Below are 22838 nucleotides of genomic sequence, written 5' to 3'. Positions count from 1 at the left end.
TCTAATATGATTTTTTTTTTTTGCAGTTAACAGTGTAGCAATAAAGTAAAAGAAATATGTATTTTTAGCATAACTGTAACTACAGTTATTTATATAAGACTACTATAGAATACAGGAGGAGATGAAACCAGTATGATGACATGGAAACTTAATAGATTCTACATCAAAAAATACCCCAAAACTCCAAACCCTTAAAGAATGCTCCAGCTGAAATCTTATGCCACGGGCTTGCTTTATTGTTTGTTTTTAAACCATCACACGGAAAATTATGATAGAATTCTATAGCAGGAATATATTTTTGGAGTGGTCAAAAATATTTCAGAGTACTTTGTACCTTCCTATTAAGGCAAGATAGGCCAATCTCTAGCCCACAAAAGAATTTGTCATGAAGTAAGTTCATGAATTCTCTCAGAGAGACCAGCATGAAAGACATTGGCTCTTTAAGAGTATGTTCCCTTCTCTCCTTTCCCTAAAAAACATAAACACTTGCAAAACCCATCCAGTCTTTACCTTTGGATGAAACAACTGAGTGGACTGGGAGCTGGTGCAACATCATATTCCGTTATTTCCCTCCTCCTAGCTGAAGTCACAGCCTAAGACATTCCCATCAGCACAACCATCTGTTTAAGGGAGCCGTATCTAGCCTGAAGCCCATACGAAGTGAATAGAGTATCACGATTGATTGATAAGCAGATTTAATTTGCATCAGTTTAAAAGAAGATGTGGTTTATTAACTCACAGTGCAGAACACGGTAATAGACCCAAGTTTCCTCTAGTCTAGAAAACTCTTCCCGTTTTCCCATGAGCTGCTGAAGCCCCAGATGCTGGCAGCAAGAGGCAACACCATCATCTCGACTGTTTTCCACTACATTTACTCCTTTAAAACTGACTTTCCATGGTTTCAAAGAGGAGTTTGAACCAGAATGGTGCCCCTGTGTCACGTTTTCAGAAACAAGAAGAGTGAAAAAAACACAAGATATTTTGAAGGGAAAGAGGAAGTTATTTTCTAGCTTTTACAACAACTTCTGTAGCAGGAGGTTAAGGGTTCCTCTGTCAAAATTTTCAGTGGCATTGCCTTTGCAATTCAGCATTTGCTCTGGTGAACTACACTGCTTTTCTCCAAAGATTTCTGAATCACAGAGGGTTTGTTTTATGGGTTTGTTTGTTTGTTTTAACCCAAAAGAAAACAATATAGTTGAGTTTTTTCCATCTGAGAGGCTGCGGTAAGCAACTTACCCATACAACATGGCTATTCACAACACGAGCCACTCAATTCTTTGCTCAGCAATTTTAATATTCCACTTTGAATACAGCTGAGCCACATGAAATTCTGTTGTGTAAGACTCTCCTTGAAAGTAGAGATTTATTTTCTTTGGTTACAGCTCATCAAGTCTTGAGGCTACAACCATCTGTGTTAATCTCCGCACAGTCTGTTCTTATTCATCATCAATAATAAGCCCAAGGAGCACCCATGCTGAAGACAGTATGAACAGACAAGTATAATCAAGAAATAAAAGCTGCCTTGCTGAAATTTTTAGCTTCTGTGTCTATCCTACATCCTAATTCTTTGAATATAACTGGAGACATTAAATGAGAGAAAACAATTAACTTAGCCTTGAAGGAGCATGACATTTGAAAGAAAGTTCAGCTCCATTTTCAGAGTGGCCGTTGCTGAAGTGATTTGCAGATCTCAATCTTTGGCAGCGGGACAGCCAGAAGCAGGATGGCAAAGAGAAGAACTTGGACGCTGTTTTCTTCTGCCTGCTAAAATGTGTCTCTTACACTACAGCTATTCGTGTGTCCTCCACTAACTGCTGAGTGCAAGTTTGCTACACCAGTAGACTGGGTCATTCAACTGCTGGCAAGCGAGATCCAGGGCAATGCCTGCGGAGTCACACACAGCTTTACCTCTAGCTTGATCTCCAGTGACGCTGAAATGGGGTTGGCACTTCTGTCATTCAGCTTAAATGAAGAAACTCACTGTAAGGGCTGATCACACAGAGAGCTGCTGTGCACCCCTGGCAACGTAATCTTTTTGCTGGCATTGGACTGCCTGCAGGGTTGCAGACTTAAGGGGATGAAGGGTCTCAACATTTCTTCTGACTGCTCTAACCTGGATGAACTTAATTTGCTCACTTGTGAACTTGTGGAGGTAACTGGCACAGAGGCACGGGGACCCCTCCCCTGAGAAGGCAAAGAACAGACCGATTCTTAGGCACCAGTGAGGGAGAGATGACTCCTTGAGAGAAGTTCTCCATGCCTTGTGCGAAGCCAAAGCTCATCCCTTGGTGTCCCAGGAGGTGCGTGATAGAGAAACAGCAAAAATCCCTTCTGGTTCCCGTCTCCAGCCAGGGCTAGAGGGGACGACTAGCCAGACTGGCTTAGTCTCCACAGCTTTCAAAGGAAGGTCTGAGAAATATTTGCCTTGCAGTGTTTCCCATCCCAATCAACAAATGCTTTCTGCTTTTGCGATGTGACTGCTAATTACAGCAGCGTAGTTCTTACAGTGGGCATTCACAAATCTCCAGAACATTTCTGCTTAACAACAACTCCATGCTTGAACCACAGTCCTCTTAGCAGAAACGTTAACCCTCCTGTTAATCTATCTGGTGTTAGTGATACTCCTTCTGCGCTTAGGCATGGCAAATGGCATTCCCAGCTCTCCACCCTTCCTTTCATCTTCGTTGCCTGACTTAATGAGCCTAACTCCAAACTACCAGTTTCTCAATCCAAACATCCATTTCCTCCGAGCACCATCAATGCCTTCTTATCAGTTTTGAAGGGGGTGTGCTGGAGGCTTGTTTTATTCAGCCAGCTTGCCTCCGGCAGGCATTGTTCTTAAGCCGTATCGTATCGAAAGGCAAACTTGCTGGTGCACCAGCTCTCCTCATCGGCAAGGGGTACAGAAATCAGCTTAAGCGTAAACATGGATCAAACTCCTGCAGGAAAATGGGCCTTACGTCTGCTTCCCAAGGTGTACTGACCCTCAAGTACTTGAACCAACATAAGTCTTAGGGTAGAGCAAGCACCTCTTCACCAGCCTCATCTGTAAAAGTGCAAGTTTGCCTCCCTCTCGAAATGGCGTTTGTGGGGAGTGATGAAAGGTACGGGCCTGGTGATGGCCAACAGCAGGAAGAAAAGCTCAAGCACTGTCAGTTCCTGACATTAAGCAGCATCTCCTACAGTCATGTCTGCAAATGCAGTTATGGGATTTCGTCCATTGCCAGGCAGGACTGTTCAGAGAGGCTCACACCCATTTTATGATATTCTTTGCCATTCTTCTATATACAGACTTCTCTATACAGGCAACAAGCTGGCAATTGAACAAGTTCTGAGCTATATGTTTTTAAAATCTTAATGACAGACCATAAGACTATGGTCTTATGGCTAAAATATACTAAGCATGCTCTCAGTGTGGTTTTCAAAGAGATTTTGTATACCATCAAATCAAGAACTTAACATGCCAGCTGGCTACCCCCACCTATTCTGGAAGCCAAGACACTTATTAAAAGGTAGAAGAGCACTGTGTGACTGCTTCCCATCCCAGATAGTAAGGAGGAGGTACAATCCCCACCTCGGTGATCAAGAACAGATAGCACAACTTTTTCACCAGCATTCCTCCAAAAAATAGTCAATTTTCTAGCAGAAATCAAGGCTTACACAATGTCCCTTTCAAAGCATAGTTTAAAAAGGGTTAAGCTTCTCAAACCAGGCAATTAATATGGAAATGGTTACACAACCTTCATGGGCTCCTCTAATTCCTTTTTGGGACCAAACAGACATGTATTTGTAGTATACCCTAATAAAACCCCCCCTATGAATAAGCAACACATTTTTCAGAAGCAAATCTCTTCCCATTTTATCTCCTGGTACAAAAGTATTTTGGCCTCAATTTTCTTCAATCCTGCCCCCAATCTCTTTCCCCTCACCCACGCCTTCTTTTCAAACAACATGAGCCTGTCCCTGTGTCTATCGTCTGGAACAGGATTAAAGTTTCACACTGAGCCTGTTGCCTGGTTCGCGGTAGCAGATGATCTGTTGGAAAGCTTCTGCTCCGGGCAAGACAAATTTGCTGTGGAGTTTTCTTCAACCCACAATCTCCTTTAGCTTACAGGAAAACAAAGCTGGAGGAAACCTTTCCTCAGCACTAGTATAGCTCCCAGCAACTAACTTTTCTATAATACTTAATAAAAGCACCCTTTTAAAAACATGTCCTATGCTGACATCACATTTCTTGAATTCTTCAGATCTTCTTGTTTGAGGGTGGGAAACAAGAACATAAATATATATACACTCATCCACCAACTCAGACATAGGCGTTAAAACGAGTAACAGTAAATCAGAACTCTGTCCCTTACTGAGCATTTTAATAGGTCCATTGCTTTTTTAAAAAATAGTAAAAAAAGCTTTTCCTGTTGCTTTTTGCTAAGATCACTTGCTCTGCAGATTTTCAGCTTCAGTATTAAACTGTTACCGAAAGATTGGCACAGATTCTCTTCCAACACAAAGTACAACAGCCACACAGCAATAAGCAACAACAGAATCGCTTCAGTGGTAAGCATCAAATTCATTTAATTCATTTAATAATGTTTTCTGCTGAAAGCTATGTCACAGCCGCCAGATCCAGAAGATTGTTTCAAAACAGCATCTCTGCTGCCTGAGTTTTAGTAACCCACTTGTAGTCAACATCCATCAGCTTTACTATTTCAGTCTTCTTTCCGTGGCACTTGGCTTTAAGTAGAGGCTCTTTGTCATGAAGGCCAGCCACACGCACGAGTCACACCTCTGCAGCCTTGCCCCAAACCAATGACTTCAGCGTGGAGAAAAAAAAAAAAAGACATTTGGAAAATAAAAGCATAAGCAAGATAAGATCAAAAAGGTATTACATGATTCAGGACCATCTCTGTCAGAGTGGTTTGATCAAAACCAGCAGATGTGGAAACAGCCTCCAGGGACCCGCTGTCCCTCAGAAAGACCAGCACACTCTGATTTCTCTCTCTAGTCCCACGTGCCAACAGCCCAAGAACTGAGGAGCCTTCAGACAGTAAGTTCCTTTAATGAGGGATACTGATAAAACCAGAGGTTCTTCCACCAGCTGAGCTACAGACCACTTGCTTTGCATTCAGGCATTAATTAGCGTCATTGCTTCTTTGCAACGTAAAGGAACTCCTCCTTCCTCAGAGCTGTGTGTTTGTCACTTCGTATCTTTGACTGACTGGAAAAAAGGTCCATTAGATATAAATAATCCACCCTTTGCATATTCGTTCTCTAAATTACTGAACATAACTGTTCGCTACTCTTGCAAGAGCCATCTTAAGCTTGAACTTCTGAGGTTTCCTGCTTCGAAGATCATTATGACAACCCTGAAGTGTGTTTTTTACCATGCAGTATCCCTCCTTCCGAGGCAGGGCTGGATTAAAGATGAGGCCGCTGCTTTCTAAGGAAATCATGGGGTTTGTTCTGCCCCATCTCCTCCAGCCACCAGCCTCCATAAGCGGCCAGTACGTGCCTGTCCTGCCCACGTTCCCCCTCTGCTGTAATTGCCTCCCCGCCTGGGGCTGTTTGCGACCGGGGAGCCCAACCGGCACCTCTCCGTGTCTCCCTCCCCGGGGTGCCGCTGGTGGGAATGCACCCCTTCCCCAGAGCGGCTGGGGGGGAGCCGGGGTCTTCCTGTAGGTGCCCTCCCATGGCTCACCTGTAGATTTGTATCGCATGGCTCCTCTCAACTACCAGCTGACATGCCATCTTAGGGCTGCAGCTCACTGTTCCCAGGCTGACATCCCCACCCTAGCACACACGCCTTGACAAAGGCACCACTTGTTCCAACAGCCAGGAGCCCTCCAAAGGGCTCTCTTTCTCACCTCCTCCCCTACAGCAGGGCTAACCCTCCATCAGCTTGCTACTGGCAACTCTTGAGCAGCCCTTCGCTCACAGGCACTCCCACAGGGGCAGCTGCCACACCGGACCCCAGCTTTGCTGTCACCTTTGCCACAGCCTGAGAAAGAAAAAAGCCAACCCATGAGACAACTTTGAGACAACTTTGAGACAACTTGTCTCAAGCACCTTGAGACAACTCCAAATACCCAAAGATGGATTTTGAAGGCCCTGGAGCTCCATTTCCACCCTACTTCGAGCCTTCAGCAAGACTGATGAGTCTCGTGCTGGTCTGCAGGAGTCATCCTCACCTGAAGGAGGTCAGGTTGGTTCAGAGGGTGCCCTTTCTTCCCAGCCACGTTTGACAGAGGAGCCCAACTTCACTGTTAACTCTGCTTCCTTGATTTGCTTATGTGGCAATCAATTTAAACCTGCAGTATTTTACTTACACCAAGCAGAGTCTTAGAAATGCAAGCACATTGCACTGAGGCACAAAAATGAAAGCAGAAGCAAACAGCTCAGTGTTGCTTAACATGCATGAAGTTAAATAAAAAGAAAGTGCACTTACTATGCAGGGAGATACTAATTCGGCAGCTGCAGAGACTGAATTCCCCCAGAACCCAGAAAATGTAATGCCTGCTGCAGCCAAACAACCTTCCCGCAGCCGCCCCAAGCATGCCCTCTGCAACCAAAGAGCTATAGCAACCCTGGCTGCTGATTTGGCCACTGGCTTTCTGCTGAGACCACCAGCAAGAAAGCCAGTGGGTGTTCTGGGTTTTGGTACGTTGCTGTGAACAGCACAGACAAGAGAGAGGAAGAAAAAAAATCCAGACTGCAGCCTACTCTTGAAAGTTATGCAAGAAGAGAGGTATACAATGAGCTTTTCCCCCAGCAAAGGTTCCAACTACGACTGCAAAACCTCACCTACCACACAGGGACTCTTTCGTGAGGTCTCTCAGGGTCACTAGACGCTTCAAAATCAGCAGGAAGGCAAGGCAAGGATCCTACCGTATTGCCACAACTGGCTGGCAGAGCTAGTTGCTTGGGGAAAGCCAGCATGCTGCAGGCATTACTCGCAGCACTGTCTGAATTTATAGATGGGAAGGCCACGAGGATCCATGGCTGGCTGTGTCTTGGCTCTCTGGGCATGAGTATGGGCTCAACTACCCGTGCCATGTGGCTCATGTGGGTTTCAGGACTAGTGCTCAAGTTCAAGCCCATGTTTCTTTCAAGCTTGTCCCTCTCTCCTCCTTTCTTCCCAAACCTGAGTTTTACCAACCGGCAAGAAAATGCCTCACTCCAAACTCATGCCAGAGCGCAACCCAACATACATGGACAACATGCCAGTATAAACAGACCCCTTGTGATTAATTAGGACTAGCTTAGGTACAATTTCTGGCCAGAGTACTTCTCTGAATTCTCTTTTTTAAACTACAGCATTTTTTTCTGAAAGCCAACTAATCTTTACCTAAAACTGTCCAGTCATAGAAATTGACTGCAATCCTTTGTAAAATTTACCTTCTTTGTTAAACTATGGCGTTTTATTTGAAGTTAAAATATAGCTATACTTTAAAACCCAGCTGGTGGAATTTGTTAGACTGAAGCAGATACGCCTCAGCTAACTGTAGCCTTCTACAAGCCAAGTGTCTTGTCTAGACTAGTAACCTAATTTCCATCTACAGAGAGAAGCACTTCCAGAGGGTCTTTCACTCACATTAACACAGGAATCTATTCGTGAAGAATCATCTCTGTGAGGGCACCCCTCTCCTTCCATTGACTGTGAAGGTAACTTTGTCAACTTAGATTAAGGGACTACACTTTAGATACCTAATGGCATGTGAGACAAGTCCCTCTCCTCATTGAAGATTTGTTATCAAGCTCTTTTTACCATGTAGACCTTCCCCACAATATTATCAACTCATCATTTAATATTACTTTCACATAGATTGCTTTCCCAGGCACTAATATATCAAGACTGATTTCTAACAGCCATTAAGCAACCAGAAATTAAATTATTTTAAGAACTCTTGAGATGAATTGCCTTACACTCTTTATGACATTCATTCAAGGTTCATAATCTTTGTTGCCTCTTCCAATAATTTAAGAGACAAACCACTGCTGGGAACGGTATGAGTCCCTCTACCCCCTCCAGCTGACAAAAATTTGCAGAGTTCAAAAGAAATCTTGGAGAATGGGAGAAGAAAAAAAGTACACAAAGAGCAATCACTACAGATATTGAGATTTATTGCTGATTTCCCCATTCTGCAAAGCTGTCAATCTGCTGCAGTTCCAGGAGGGGATTATCTCCAGAAGCCCCATGGCCTCGGTCACTGTGCCAGTTCATACGCCGCGACTAGAGACTTGTGTGCAGCAGCTTGCTGCTTACAGAACAGTTGGAGACAAAATCCATCCTCCCTGATCCTGAATTCATGGCAGGATCTGGGCTCTGACATTGTTTGGTACAACCTGCTGTCAGCTTCCAACAAAAAAACTGAGGGCATCCAGTGGGGAATGCTGCTTTTCCTGAGTTCAGTTCCGTGTGCAAGAAGGGAGGTTCTGAGAGGTTCTCGCACAGAGCCATCAGCATGAGACAGTGAAGTTTTTCCTTTACCACATCAATCAGAAATAGTTTGTCTTGTGCTTCGAGGCAAAGGCTCCTAACCATCTGCCAACTATGCTGCTCTCTTACCAGCACTATTAATAGCATAGTTTTTCTTAACAGAAAAACAATAGGTCTCTTTCCTTGTGTTTGGTTGCACTTCTTCATTCCTGCTGCCGCATTTTATTCATGATAGGGTCTCCAGGCTGCAAGTCAGCTCTTTTCCAGCTGGTGAGATCTGGTTCCTCTTTATGTGCCTGTCCTTTCAGCGTAAACAAGCAAAGCTTCTCCAACTCCACTGATCACAAGGCTGTAAACAAAGTATACCAAAAATTTAGCATCAGGCAAGTCTCTCTACTTGATACAATGCCAAACAGCACAACATTAAAAGAAAGGTATTATTTTGTCTAAACGCATTTCAACCTAGAGACAGTAACCCAGGCGATTTTTTCATTCATCTTGCTAAGAAAAGGCTGAAACCAGAAATGTTTTATTTAACTGATCTCACCAGAAACTACCCTTCCTATATTTTAGGGGTGGTGGTATTCACGTGAAAATACACAGACAGAAATTCTGTAAACCTAACAGTAAACCTAACAGAAAAGGTTGCACCTAGTTACAAGAATAGCTGCACACCCATACACTAGCAAGAATAGGAAAGGAAGGCAGGAGAGTTTGAATCTCATTAGGTTAATGATTCCCCCTTACAATTTCTGTTTGCGTCCTGTCCTGAAAACTTGCCACTTGACAAAGTCAGGAGAAGATGTCAGTCAGGAGGAGACTGAGGAAATCAGGAAAAAGAATTTTGCTCTGGGGAGATCGCACTGGCATAGCGAGATGGGTAGAAATTCCTGTGTTTCCTTCTCTTTGTGAGGAACCTGGTGAAAGACCCTGTCCCGGCCGAAATGGCACATGTGCCCAAGAACTTCCTTCCTGTGCTGCTCACAGCGCAGTGCTGGCACTAATGCTTCTCTCCAAGACTCAGGCTAGAAGCAGGGCTCCAAATCAGGATGAATGGTTTTACAAACAAAACCATTCAGTGAAATAAGCTATCAACCCACTCAATCCGTGCAATAGTTAATAATCCCCAAATCTCCTCTGCTATCTATCACAGATGACAGGAATACGGTAGCATACCGACTCGTCTCCCATTTTATAACAGTGCAAAGCTAAGTGTACTGACCTTTCATCTTAGCCTCATGGCTTAGCTTATGAAACAGAAAAGCTCCTTAATGAACTTTATAAACAAAAGAAACTTCTGTTAAGTTCATTTGTAAGACAACTTTTTTTTTTTCTCCTTGGGGAAAAAAGGCATGTAAAGCTGAAGGCTCTCTGGTCTTTAATAGCATTACATTCACTTAAATCTTAGCTTTGGTGAGCTGTTTTAAAAATCACATAATTGCCCTTGTTCCTGAGAGAAACAAACATTGTATAACAACAGTACAGTATCTTACAATTACACAGTAAACAGCCCTGGAAAGTAGGTGCTATAGACCGTCTGTAGACAGTCTGCTGTGGAGACAGAATACCTTTGGATGTGGAATTACCAACAAGGAGCAAAGGGCTGTGAGAGCTGCAAGCTTTTCAAAAAGATCTAAAACATGTGAGTCTGCCTGTGATCACCAACAACCTCTGAGCACTTTTCTCTGGAGAGGGGTTAACCTCCATGTCTTGCCTGGATTTCAGCTCCAGTGATAAACATACCCTCTTCATTAATTCCTTTGGAAGCTAAGGTTGGTTAATGTATTCTTTATCCTAAAGAAAAAACCCCACTGCATCTAGGAAGACCTAAAACCAACAGAGCCTTAGAAATTACTCAATTTTTTTTTTTCATTTCTGTAGATGTGTTTTTTTCTATAACATTTTTAACAGAGACCTTAAAAAAGAAACCTACCTCTAATTTATCATTCTAAAACTTAGACTGGCAATTCTGTACAAAAGATAGTAAACTGTACAGCCCTGTTCTGTAACAAGCTGCCTGCATCTAAATTGTTCTTCAATATCTTATGTCCTACATCAGAGAAGAATCCCTTTCTGAAGGATTTGAAATCTCAGGTATCCACGTGCCTATGCAATCCAGATTACTAGGCCAATAGAAACCATCATTATAACTTCAAGATGAAGCAGAGCAAAAACCAGGGCTAAACGCCAACCCTTGATTTACCTTCAATTTACCATCTGGCAAATCCTCTGGCTTCTGTTTATTGTGGTGTGACAGCTAACTGCATTTGCCCATCACTCAGAAATTAACGTAAGATATTGTCCATGACAACACTGGAGCAACACTAAAAAACTCAGTGATTAATGATCTCATGAGTGCTTTGCAGCTGCTATGATCTAACAAAGTATTTCCAGAGCTTTGCTGATAAGTCAAGGCACTGCTGATGCACAAGCAATAACAGAACTCAAATAAATAAATAAATAAATAAATAAATAAATAAATAAATAAAAGAAATAGTTATCTTTTTGAATTATGACAATCAAAGCATAACAGTGGCCTAAGGGCTAAAGCAAAGTTTCTTTTAAAGATGCAGAGGTGTTAATCATTTATATTACTTTCAGTGCATATAGGACATGTAGTATGCGTGCAACTATACAGGTCCATGTGCTCACATTAACAAAGGTACACATGATTTGTTAGTATACATGTCAGTGAATACATACATATTATAAAAGCCTACCTCTAGCACACACATGATAGACCTGCACAAACACATATAAAACATGGCGAGGAATGGCAAGTTAATGGTCCAGACTAGGAGTGGTTTAGGTACACTGATATTAGTTCAACCTCTTACACACACAGGCCACATAAATGTATTCCAAGAGCGAAAAAAAAATTACACGACTTATTTTAGTATTTGAGATTACATGCACCTAACATATATATGAGGATGTATGTATATGGCGCTAGTTTAAACTGAGATTCTCCTTCCTGTAACTTCTTTATCACACCTGAAAAAAGAATATGCTAATTCCATTCAGTGCAGAGCTGAATCTTTAGGATGGCAATCAAACTATGAGGGGAAAAAAGGAAGCTTAAAGCTTTTCAAAAGTACGCAGATCTTTATTTCCAACAACAAATCTGTCCTCAGAAATACATGACTAACCCCATATTTAGTTGCTATTTGCATTGCAGAAGCATTTAGGAGCATCAACCATGGGCTGGGATTCCCTTTCGCTGGATGCTGTACAAACACAGACCAAAAACATTGTCTTTGACCAAAGGAGTTTGCACCCCAATCCTTTATATTAATACCTAAAAATTTCAGGTTAGGTGATCCGTAATGCGTGGCCACATGTTACAAAATCCAGATACAGCTTTGGAAAAAGTTTGTTATCATTATTTCATTTTTCTACTATTTTCATTTTATGCATTCACAGTACACACTGTGTTAGGGAAACTTGAATGCACTCTATTGATTAAAAAGATGCTGTCACCAAACCATGACTCCTGTGTTTTATTTCCAATTCCAACACTAATTTATAGCATAACTTTGAATGGGTCATTTATTTGCCTATTGCATCCATTTGTCTAGCTGTAAAACATGCTGAGTGAATTGCAGTGAGGCTTAATGTCCAAAACGTCCGTGTTCTCCCACAGAGGCAGAAGAAACACTCTTCTGTTTGTATTACTGTACTGCATCCATCATTGCACACCTGGTTCTCCTTACATGCAAAATATTACTGGCAGGAATAGAACTTGACATTTAAAAAGTATTTCCACATGACGCACTGTGTGGAAGTTCATTTTTACTGTTAAGAAAAAAGCTCACGTAGGCACTTACCAAGAAATTGTTAGTACATTGGCAGTCATGACAAAGAACAACGGTGATAAGCTAGCAGTGATAACCTGTTAAATTGAAAGGAAAAAAAACACCACTTTGTGAACTTGTGATATCACAAAGCAAAACTGAAATACTTTTGCTGAAATTAAATTTCTGCATGTGCAGTCACATTTTTTTTCTTTTCTTTTTTTTTCTGTGTTTTCTTAACCATTAGATGCAATACCTAAAATAGGTAGTCAATGGACAGGAGAAACCCAATGAGTCTATGCTAAACAGTGAGACATTGCTAAACATGGAGCTTCTGCCCAAGCTTCCTCCTGATTAAGTACAGAGACTACACACAGGCACCTCCTTTCCCCTCTGGCCAGTGGGAGGGAGGCCAGAAACAGCAGAAGACGACCCAACAGACAGGGATGCGAGAGCTGCGCAGCCAGCTTAGGGCAGGAACCTGCCTGTGGGTACTGCTGGGAAAGCACATGCAAAACATGCTGCTCATTAGGCTGGGAATCCAATAGCGAAAATAGTATGACGGTCACGCATCGCAGTTCAATTTTGACTCCTACAGAACCCAGGACACAGCAGAGGCAGGACAGGGAACCAGAGCAGAGGGTCCCTTATCACACATCCCAGCTGGCCTGGCCTGGAAACCTGCTAGCTTTTATTTGCCAACAGCAGACTGGCGAGAGCAGCCAGATCCCGGGCTTGAAAAGCCTTATATTTCTGAGGAGAATGAGAGCTTGAAATGTGTTTGTGGGTGTAGAAAAGCCAAAAAAAGGAACAGGGTATGGGGTAAAGAAAAACAACACAACATCAGTAGGTTTATCTTACAAATCTCTCATTACACCGAGGTGTCCTGGGCAGAGAAGCTAGGGGCAAATGACTTTATATTTTCATAGTACTGATCCCAGAAACAGCTAGATCCCAGCATACAATGGTTTGTAACAGATCCCTGCCTCAACGGCTACGGAGCTACCACATCTGCAGCCTGCACGCAGTTTTGGACATTTTGTTGCCAGATGGATAATGTAGAATGGAAAGAGTTCAGAGAACAGTGACAGAGTCATTAGATGGAGGGATTGATTTTCAGTCAACAGTTAGGATAAGCAATGCCTGTGGGAAAGGAAGACTTGGTCGTGATTTACAAATACTTGGGAAACACAAGCACTGAGGAATGAAAGGAACTATTTAGGATAATACAAAATAGTCCAAGGAAAAAGATGAAATTAAGAAACAAAACATTTAAACAATTATCAGCTAAGATTTCCTAATCGTTGTTTGTCTAGTTGACTCCCAGGGGAGACAGCAGAAACTTCATTACGTAACCTATTACTTGTTAAAACACTGCTACATGTGCAGTAGGGAAGCAAATGCCATTTTAGAGTAGGCTCTGTGCACCAGACCTTGGACTAACAGTTTGTTAGTCGATACATTTGTTATGGCTGCATTTTAAAAGGCAGGGTTCTGAATCTGCCTCGAGTGTAATCAATGCAGGATCACGAGCAGCAGCAGATGAAGAAGAGATGGTTGTACATCACTTCTCCAGCCCCACTCTAAGAGGTAGCTGGAGAGGGGACAATAATCTAAAGCTGAGGCCACACAATGGCAGTGACCACCACACAGGAGCAGTGATGCTCGATGGGGGCTACACAGTGAGTGTCCCCTCTGGCCTATTTGGGGATGTTCTCTACTTCAGGGAGATTCAGGGATGCAGGAGACGGCTTTTTTCTTCCTAGAGATTACCATAAATAACATCCTGAGTGTTCTCCATTTGCCTATAGCACAGGCACTTTGCAGAGAGAATGAGGCAAGAGATGGACTCGATCCAGGCAGGGTACCACGAGACTGCAGGTCCACTCCATTCCTGCAGAGCAGTCAAATTGCTGGTTATCAATACGACCACAGACATACCTCCTGATACAAAGTATTCATTCATCTGACTTAAGTATTTGCACACTGCCTACCACAGTTGTGTACAACATGGGCAATACTGTAAAGCTCCAAGCTAACAGAAAAAGTGAGCTCCCACTCCAGGGGAAAACCGAAGGTATGTATCAGCTCTACCCCTACAGCCTTGTATGTATACATACAAGCAAATATATGACTAAATAGATGCATCCAAAAGAGACTGACAGAGGAGAAGGAAAAGTCACTAAGAATAAGTGAGAGTTATTCTTGAAAACTCAAGAAGATGATATTGCAACTGTCCACATTCAGGCCACACCTTGGCCTGTCTCATAGTCATTTGCAGCCAGAGCGAGCTGACACCTGCTCCAAACAGTGGAAGTTAGCCATTCAGGAGCTGAATCTTTCATGCACTTTACCGAAATACAGCTCCTAGGCTGGATATCCGTCAGTTCAAATGCAGCACTTTAAAATACATCCACGTCTTGTACCAGCAGGCTGGATTCTCCCCTTACACACCTTGCAGCAGCTGTCCTGACCTACAAGGAACTACTTCTCATTTACATCAGTGTGAATGATTGTAGAATTAACTGCACTAAGCTTATCTTAGGCTAATACTAATTGATTACATAAAAATATACAATATTCATTACCAAGCATGTAAACAGGAACTAATGAAGGACGGCAGCTGTGGTATCTACAGAGCATTCTTTTCTTTAAGCTGTTCTCCTGAAAGAAACTGACATACTGTATTTGAGAAGTGACACAAGCTAAAGTTGTGTCACCCACTCCCTTGTAGAGTCCTGTTTACTAGAAACTTGAGAAGAGGCCAACTGCAGAGAAACAGGCATTTAAGAACCCTCCGAAAACAGGCCTTATCAAAAACAATACACCATTCTACTGCGATCATCCCAAACCTCTGCAAAAATGCAGGCTGTAGCCTTTTGGACTATTGCAGCAGAACACTGTTGTATTTTTGAAAAATTATGTAAGAGTGTCTCAGTGCCAAAGAGAAACAAAATGTGGGTTGGAAGAGCACATGAAGTAAGCGTGTGGAAGAAAACAAAACAAAAAACAAAAGGAAAACACATTGCTAAAACGTCCACCTTTGTTTATCTAAAAGAGGAACACATTTAAAAATGAAAAACAAGTTTTCAGGGAAGCTAACCATATAATTTGTTCCAGGGGAAGAATCTGAAGTCTAGGGACATAGTTCAGAAGGTAATTTTCCTTCAAGTACATTTCAGCATTTTCCGAAGTGTTTTAAGTACACATTTAGTTTTAAAAAAAACCACCTACATTGATGTTCTGAATGTCCTTTACAAAAAAAAAAACCCACAACACGCTAAGTGCAGCAATCTCTCTTTCTTCACTTTAAAGGTCACAGTTGTCCTCCTAGGCATTCAGATGCCTTAGGAAAAGGAATGAGCTTGCAAGACAAAAGAAAGCAAGTAAAAGGGCAAACTAAAGTTAATGATCTCCAAATATATTTTGGTGCTAAATCTTTAAAACTAGGAGACAGAAAGGAAATTTTTAATTAGCTATAACCAGCATATTTTGAACAAAGGTCCCCAAGATTTTGACACACAGTCACTAATTCTACCAAATGATACAGACTGGATGGTTGAACCCCAACAATTTTAGAAACAGGAATAGCTCCATGGACTCTGCCTACTTACTTGCTTAAAGGAACTGTGACCAGGCAGTACAGCAAAAGCTATTTTTAAAAACATTCATACAGTGAACATATCCACACAATTCTGACACAGCTTTCAGTGATTAGGAAAAAAATCCAAGCATACCATCATTTAACAAAACATTTCCATGTGAGCTGAAATCATTCCTGAGAAATCATTTAAACCCTTTCTTGCACAAAAAAAAAAAAAAAGGAAAAAAGATTGTTTCTTAAAAGAAATAACTCTAAATTTACTGTATCACTCCATTGTACTGTGGAAACAATACCCATTTAAAGGGACACTTTATTAACACCTATTTCCTTGATCTCAACTATTTCTATATTTCCAATCACTGAATTATTTACAAGTAATTTTATAAATAAACAAAAATCTTGGCATTTCAGAGTGTGTTTGTTATCTCAATCAAAAACACTTCTAGCTCTTTACAATGTGTACCAGCACTGAAGAAAATAAGTGTATCCTTGTGATGGCTACTTATCTGGGACGGGGTCTGTGCATACGAGGAGAGTGGGCTGATCTCCACTGCTGGAGGACACAACTTGCAGAAATTCATCAGCCCGGCCCAACTTACCCTAGATGAAACACCTTCTACGGTAATGCAGATAGCCTGCTTGAGCTAGGACTGCAGATCCCACCAGGAAGGAGAAGAAAGAAGATCAGAGCAGCATCACTTCAAGCACAGGGAGAATGCCGCAGGACTGCCGGAACAAAGACTGGGCCTGAACAGTTAGATAAGGAAACAGACCAGATGGGACTTCTTTCCATAGCTACTCTAGTACAGGGAGTGAACAAGAACCAGGAGAGAAAACAGAGGGCAACCCAGCCCTGTGGCTGGATTGTGCCACAGAGAAGGGTCTTAAAACAGCAGCCCTTTTACAAGCTTGTACCCTAAGTGGGGTTGGACCCACCTAGAAAAGGTGGGACAGCAGAGAAATACAGACTCATTTATCACCTTACAACCTGGTCCTTAAAGAGGGAAACAAAGCTTGTGAGATCCCTGCTCCAGTTTCTGAATAAGAGCAACATATTTTGAGGAGATTGAGTGATAGGAAAGACCTGCTCATTGTAAACACTGAAACAGGAACAGAAGAGACTGAACTCATTGTACCTGATGACCATGGACATCTGAAAGCTCTAGGGTTTGTGCATTAGAGAAATCATGGCCATCAAAGATAACTCATCAGAAGTTGGTAAGGCATGAACTATGGTGAAGCTTTAAGGAAGGATCATGAGGAATCACTTAGGAGGAAAAAAGTCTGTGTTTCCTCCGTGGTGAAATGCCTATCTGAACGGCTGAGCTTTGGATACTGGTACACCACAGCCTGGCAAAGCAGAAGGATGTGGGTCTCCAGAGTATTAACCCACAAGAAGTGGAATAGTCAGAAGCTTCAAACTTCTTGGTTAGAAGAAATTCCCAGATTCAGTTCCCCACAAAAAAGGGTGAAAACTTCAGGCATTTCCATCATTCTGGGAACCAAAGACAGGCCCGGATGCCATATAACAGCCCGCACACTGCTTACATCATCATTTACATTTAACAAGCTGCTCTGAAGAACAACACAGCCAACTTCAGGATCCAAAGAGAAGAAAGGAGTCAATTCCACAGGTCCAGAGTTTGCTCCTTATCAGGCTGAAATACCGGCAACAAGAACAATGACGGCATCGTTGAAGTGCTGGGTAACAGACTAAGATTCATGAAGCAGAAACACCCTAATGTGTGGAAGAACTTGTTGCACGGTAGGGATAAATCCAGCATGTAAAATCACCCTAGGAAAGAATATGCTCTCATGCATCTGCATTTGTAAATTTGCTTTAGTGATTCATGGGCGGAGGGAGGCACTACTACCACTAGCTTTAAAGAGTTCCCAAGGAACTTTGATAGACAGACAATTACACAACTCATGACGTGAATGATCTCCTCCTTTCTCCTAATCACATTATGGTCAGACAAGAAAAAATATTCAGAAGAGAAAGCAAAATTTGTTTCATAAAAGTTGTTTTAAAAAAATTAGAAAAATTTAGAAATTAATTTAGAATTAGAAATTAATTTAGTTTTATAGATAACAAAATAAAAAATAAAGACTGTTTGGAGAATTCTTTGCTGAAGGACCTTAAGAATAGGCAAGATCACTGCTGAGCCAGCTTCCCTATTAGATCTATTCCTTGACCACATCACATCAGAAAATTCTGGTAAGTCTGACATGTGGCTTGAAGACAGGAGATGGCATCCTAAGGGTTCTCAGTCCTCAACAAAGCAGAAACTTGGATCCTGGGAGATATAGATATGCAGGACTCTGCATTCTTTGCTGCCTTGCATTCTCCACTGACCAGCTGTGGTTATCCCATAGCCTCTACGGTGTCAATACTCGATCAGTTCAAACCAGGCAGCATTGGCTAGATAAATGTGTCATTATTGACCAAGCTATCATTAAGCTCTTCTATCCCTGAGTTTAAAATTACTTTAGAGAAAGATTTTCAAGCTGCAAAAGCTGGCTGTAGATTTTGAATATCTAGCATTTCTGAGGTGTTCAGGAACATGTTGTTTATATAGCCAAGAACATGGATGAGGACATTTTCAAAATTTAGATTCTGATTTAATCTTCCTATCTGGAATGGAAAGATATGGGGGATTTAGTCCAGACATGATGGTGATCTGTTAATATTACAACTATACTTGTACATACCATATAAAAAGTATGTTTCCTCTGATTCACTGTTAAACTGCTAGAAAGTTAAATGTCATAGTTCTTGCTGTAAGTGAACATAGAATACTTTACAAAAGTTTTCCTTAGTTTGTGTACACAGACCCAATCCTTGTAACCTCACTTCCCCAAACTGCCAAAACCTCTGTCCTTACAAAAATGCGTATTTTTTCCAAAGACAGTGTTTTGAAACGGCTCATCAAGTTCACTCACTGTTCAAAATAAATCATTCTATTTATCAGCAGGTCATCTTCTCAAAACATCAGGAAAAAGCTTCTGATGTACGTAACCTTTGTTTTCATTCTACTGGTGGAATTAAAGCAATGTCAAGCTTTTTATAGACATAATATTTGTTTTGTCCCTCTTCTGCATGTTTTAACCAGCTGCTAAGATAATCATAAAAAATCACCAGGGAAATGGATCACTGTTAGTGCCACTGAAAACAACCACATCAAGATAATCCAGTACTACCAAAAAGGCACAAATTACAGCAGGCAAACATCAGTAACAACATACTCTTTTGTTTCTTGAGGGAGGGCACTGAAATAATTTCCCAGATTTCAGAGTTCATCTCTTTTGTATATATGTCTACTTGAGAATAAGCATATATACATATGTAAACACAAAATGTTATGTCAGGTATGGAGATCTAGTAAAAATGAAACAAAAATCTTCAGAACAGGAAAAAAGGAACAGTTAATCTTTAAATGCCATCTTCTGTATTCATGAATTCACATGGATTTTCTAAGCTATTAACACCATTCCTCCTTGTTTACATACATTTTTCATCTCAGCTGGACTACAAGCCATTTCTATCTAGCCCTCCTCTGCTTTGCTACATTCGAAGTTAAGGCAACTAAACATTGCCAGATGGGTAACTTCTCTCCACCTCAGCAAGAATACTTTGATTCAGAGAGATCCAGCAGCTACAGACAGATGAACAACGTATTCACTGGGACAGCCAAATACATGGAAGAACACTGAGGGACCTGGATCTCCCCTGTCTAAACCCTGACTAAAGTGGTCCAGTGTGTACTGACGAGCCTTTCTGAAATAACCCAAACTTGAGAGGAGATCTTCGCAGAGCAGGTGCTGACTGTGAAGTTTCACAAACTGCAGAAGGTCAGCGATGAACGACGAGAGGCACCGATGACCACCAGTACGCTCACTGATTGTGGAAGGCTGGTACAGTCACTGGAAACCTGCCGTAAGTCAGCAGCAAAAATCCCTGCTAAAGATGACAAACATGGTACACATCCTCCCTCACAAGAAAGACAGGATGGGACTAGAACTAAAGTCAAGTACAACTGGATTGCTTGTAAATAGGGCAGGGAAAAATTAAATACAAAGAAAATGTGGAGAAAAAAAAGAATATACTATTTTTCTCCCATGGTCATCAATCAAAATAAAGCACCGTTAACAGCTGCAGATACTGTGCACAGGATACTGTGCATCTCCTCCATCCTGCACAGTATCTGAACGAATCCTGCACGCAGAACCAGACCAAAATCAAACTAGCATTAACTGTTTAATTTCAGGTCAGCTTTGGGGATAATCTACCACAGAAATAAAAGCTTCCCTGGAAGCTTTCAAGCATATTGCCTATTGCAATGAGAAGGCTTTCTGTGCAATCTGGATCATTTGTAGAAGCCTGAAGGCTCCTTGTAAACCATCTTTAAAGTGCCAAAGCCAATCTCTGGTTAAAAGAAACACAGCAAATGCGAGCAAAATTCCTCTGACCAGCTCTCCTGTAAAGCATCTTTCCCCTAAATATTGATTCAGTTGTATTAATCAACACATTGAAATGAACTGTGAGTTTTCAACTTTGTTCTGAGGGTCTGTTGTTAGCAATCAAAAGGCAAGACAAAACATGCTTCTTAACCTAACGGCTTCAGCTGATAATACAGCCCCCTGAAGAAGCTGTACTAATAAATCCACTGACAAGGAAGGATTTTAAGCAGAGACACAGCTTTTTCCAAGGAAAAGTAATGAAGCTTTAGCTTGAGCCACCAAAATAATGGCTCTTCCCAAAGGAAACAGCAATGCCATGAACCTGCCTGAAAAGCCGAGCAGCCCAAACAAGGGAAAGAAGCAATCCAAAGTGAAATACATTGGAGAAAGGGGGAAAGCAAAACAGGTTTCGCTCTCAATTCTGCTCATTAGTTTAAAGCGAACTTGAGCATGTCTACTGCATTACCCTCACAGCCTGACCAGACTGCAGACATGCCCTAAGGGTTTTTGTTCCCTGACAGACTTAACTGGAGACCGTCAGTCTGTGAAATCAGTAGACAGGGCAATGAGTTTGTGCATTACAACATACTTAGGTGCACACTGCTCATAGGTGGACTCTGCTCAGCTCCCCTAAAGGAAGAAAACCCTTTAACCCTCCCTGACAGGCACCCTTGATCAAGAGGTGCATGGGCCTGGGCAGCGTTGTTACTTAAATGGTAAGTGATGCTGGCACCATGGCAACAGTGGCACCATGGCAACGGTGACAGAGTCAGCAACTTCAGGATCCACACAGCTTTGATCCAGCCACACAGAAGTTTTACCAGCAGCTGAAGATTTGAGATCCTTTATTTCATATTTGCCTAAATGCCTGCACAGATCTCCAGCTTCCCTAAAGCACATTTTTCTCAAAGGAGGTTTGGTCACTCTCTTCTGCCCTTTCCTTATATTTTATTTCTCTTTATTTTTTTGAGCATTATTAAAACAAGAATGGTAAATTCCAGGGGTTCTTTAAGAACACAATTAGTTCCATGTATTGTGACTCAAAAGCAGACAGTATTTAAACATGCCTTAGCAGTCAAATGCCTAATGATAATGATAAAACTTAGTTCTAGTGTAAATGAATTTATCTGGTTTTCATAGCAAGTAACTTCTGATCCAGCTTAAAATCAGCTACATGTTGCATTTAAAACATAAAACATAGTAAAAAAAGAGGGGGAGGGTAGGTCAAATGACAAACATAATCAGCAACCTGCCCTCTAAAATGTTTTCAGAAGAGAAGCAGTATAAATGCTCACCTCTAGCAAAATCATCAGATATTTTTAAGGTGGAGGTTTTTTTACCTTACCAATACCCAAACCAATAAACTCTGTATCGCAGAGAAGTATTTCTACAAATCAGCTTTTCAATTGCTATGACAAAGCAGATTTCTTAATTATCCCTAGTATGCATTTAGAGGGCAGATACTCCTCTGCATTTCTATGCCTAGATACTCATATGCAGTTCCACTACTTAGAGAATTAGGTATCCGTCCTCTGCTTTCTATCGCATTTATGAAGATTTTTCTCAGTGCTGTTTTTTGTACGTTCTTTTCGTTTCCAGGATGTCATGACCAATACAACCAAGACACTGATCCTGCAAGTGCAAGACTGAAGCAATAGGTGGTTGTATCAGCTTCCTTAAAGTCATTCAGCCTCCTGTCTTATCAGATTAATACATTGTCAAGGATTACTGTATAATCCTTTCAGATTAATATGCTACAGTAATTATTTTTTAACCCCGAGCATCATGTGAATGCCAAAGAACTGCTGAATTGTCGTCTAACTTCATAATTCTTTTATTCCTCATAAGATGAAGGTGGCCAAGCTATTGTTCTTGCACCGCATGCATCTCATTAGCAGTTTGGCTGCGGGAGAAAATGAGCCATTAGGGGATACTGAAGCTGTAGTTACTAGGTCATTCTGGAACCCAGCTGTATGCCCAGCCCCATCCTACAATGCAGAAAGGGCTCAGAAAAGCCCATCTGTCTCTTGCCTCTGAATCGCTTCTAGAGAAGCCTCTGCCTTCACCTCTTTAAGGTACATGGCCCCTGTCTTAAAGCTTTCAGCCATACAAAGATTTTAGCATATAGCTAATGGATAGCCTTTCTGATTCTTGGTGACACCTTAATTTCCTTGGTTCTGCACTGTCTCTTTCTTTTTTTAAACCTTACAAGAGCCACCACAGAGAAAGATACAGCAATTATTTTATGTTGCAGAGATACCTTACAGTAAAGTACAGAAAGTAAAGAAGGATAGGTGGGTTACTGAATGTAATTAATAGAATTTGTGTAAGAAAATTCTCTTACGAGAAATAGGATATCATGGTCATATTTACAGTGATGAGACATGAACAGGACAAGACTTTCTCTTTTCAGAAAGGCCTACATCTATCAATGTATAAACATCTATCTATATACACATTCATATGTAAATACACACTATATATAGCATAGAAATATATAAACATACATCACTGATGAGATAGGACTGAACTATTACAAGCACAT

The 22838-nt window shown here is 41.5% G+C and overlaps 1 protein-coding gene across 6 annotated transcripts in view; it reads right to left on the bottom strand.

The window, feature by feature from the left end:
* Positions 1-8101: 8101 nt before the first annotated feature.
* The window catches only part of TMEM241 (transmembrane protein 241), a 58385-nt gene continuing 43648 nt past the window's right edge, over positions 8102-22838 (bottom strand). For 4 of the 6 annotated variants that reach the window (XM_072852633.1, XM_072852629.1, XM_072852628.1 and 1 more), the window contains 2 exons: positions 12262-12326; positions 8102-8783 (listed from right to left, as the gene is read on the bottom strand). In XM_072852633.1, the coding sequence (XP_072708734.1) occupies positions 12287-12326 (40 nt within the window). In that variant the 3' untranslated portion in view covers positions 8102-8783; positions 12262-12286. The remainder of the gene's footprint in view (positions 8784-12261; positions 12327-22838) is intronic. The other 2 variants (XM_072852632.1, XM_072852630.1) reach the window with 1 other exon arrangement.

This window comes from Ciconia boyciana, chromosome 2, assembly GCF_034638445.1.
Source record: "Ciconia boyciana chromosome 2, ASM3463844v1, whole genome shotgun sequence".
In the NCBI taxonomy this organism is placed as follows: Eukaryota; Metazoa; Chordata; class Aves; order Ciconiiformes; family Ciconiidae; genus Ciconia; species Ciconia boyciana.
This window is presented reverse-complemented; position numbering and strand designations above follow the sequence as displayed.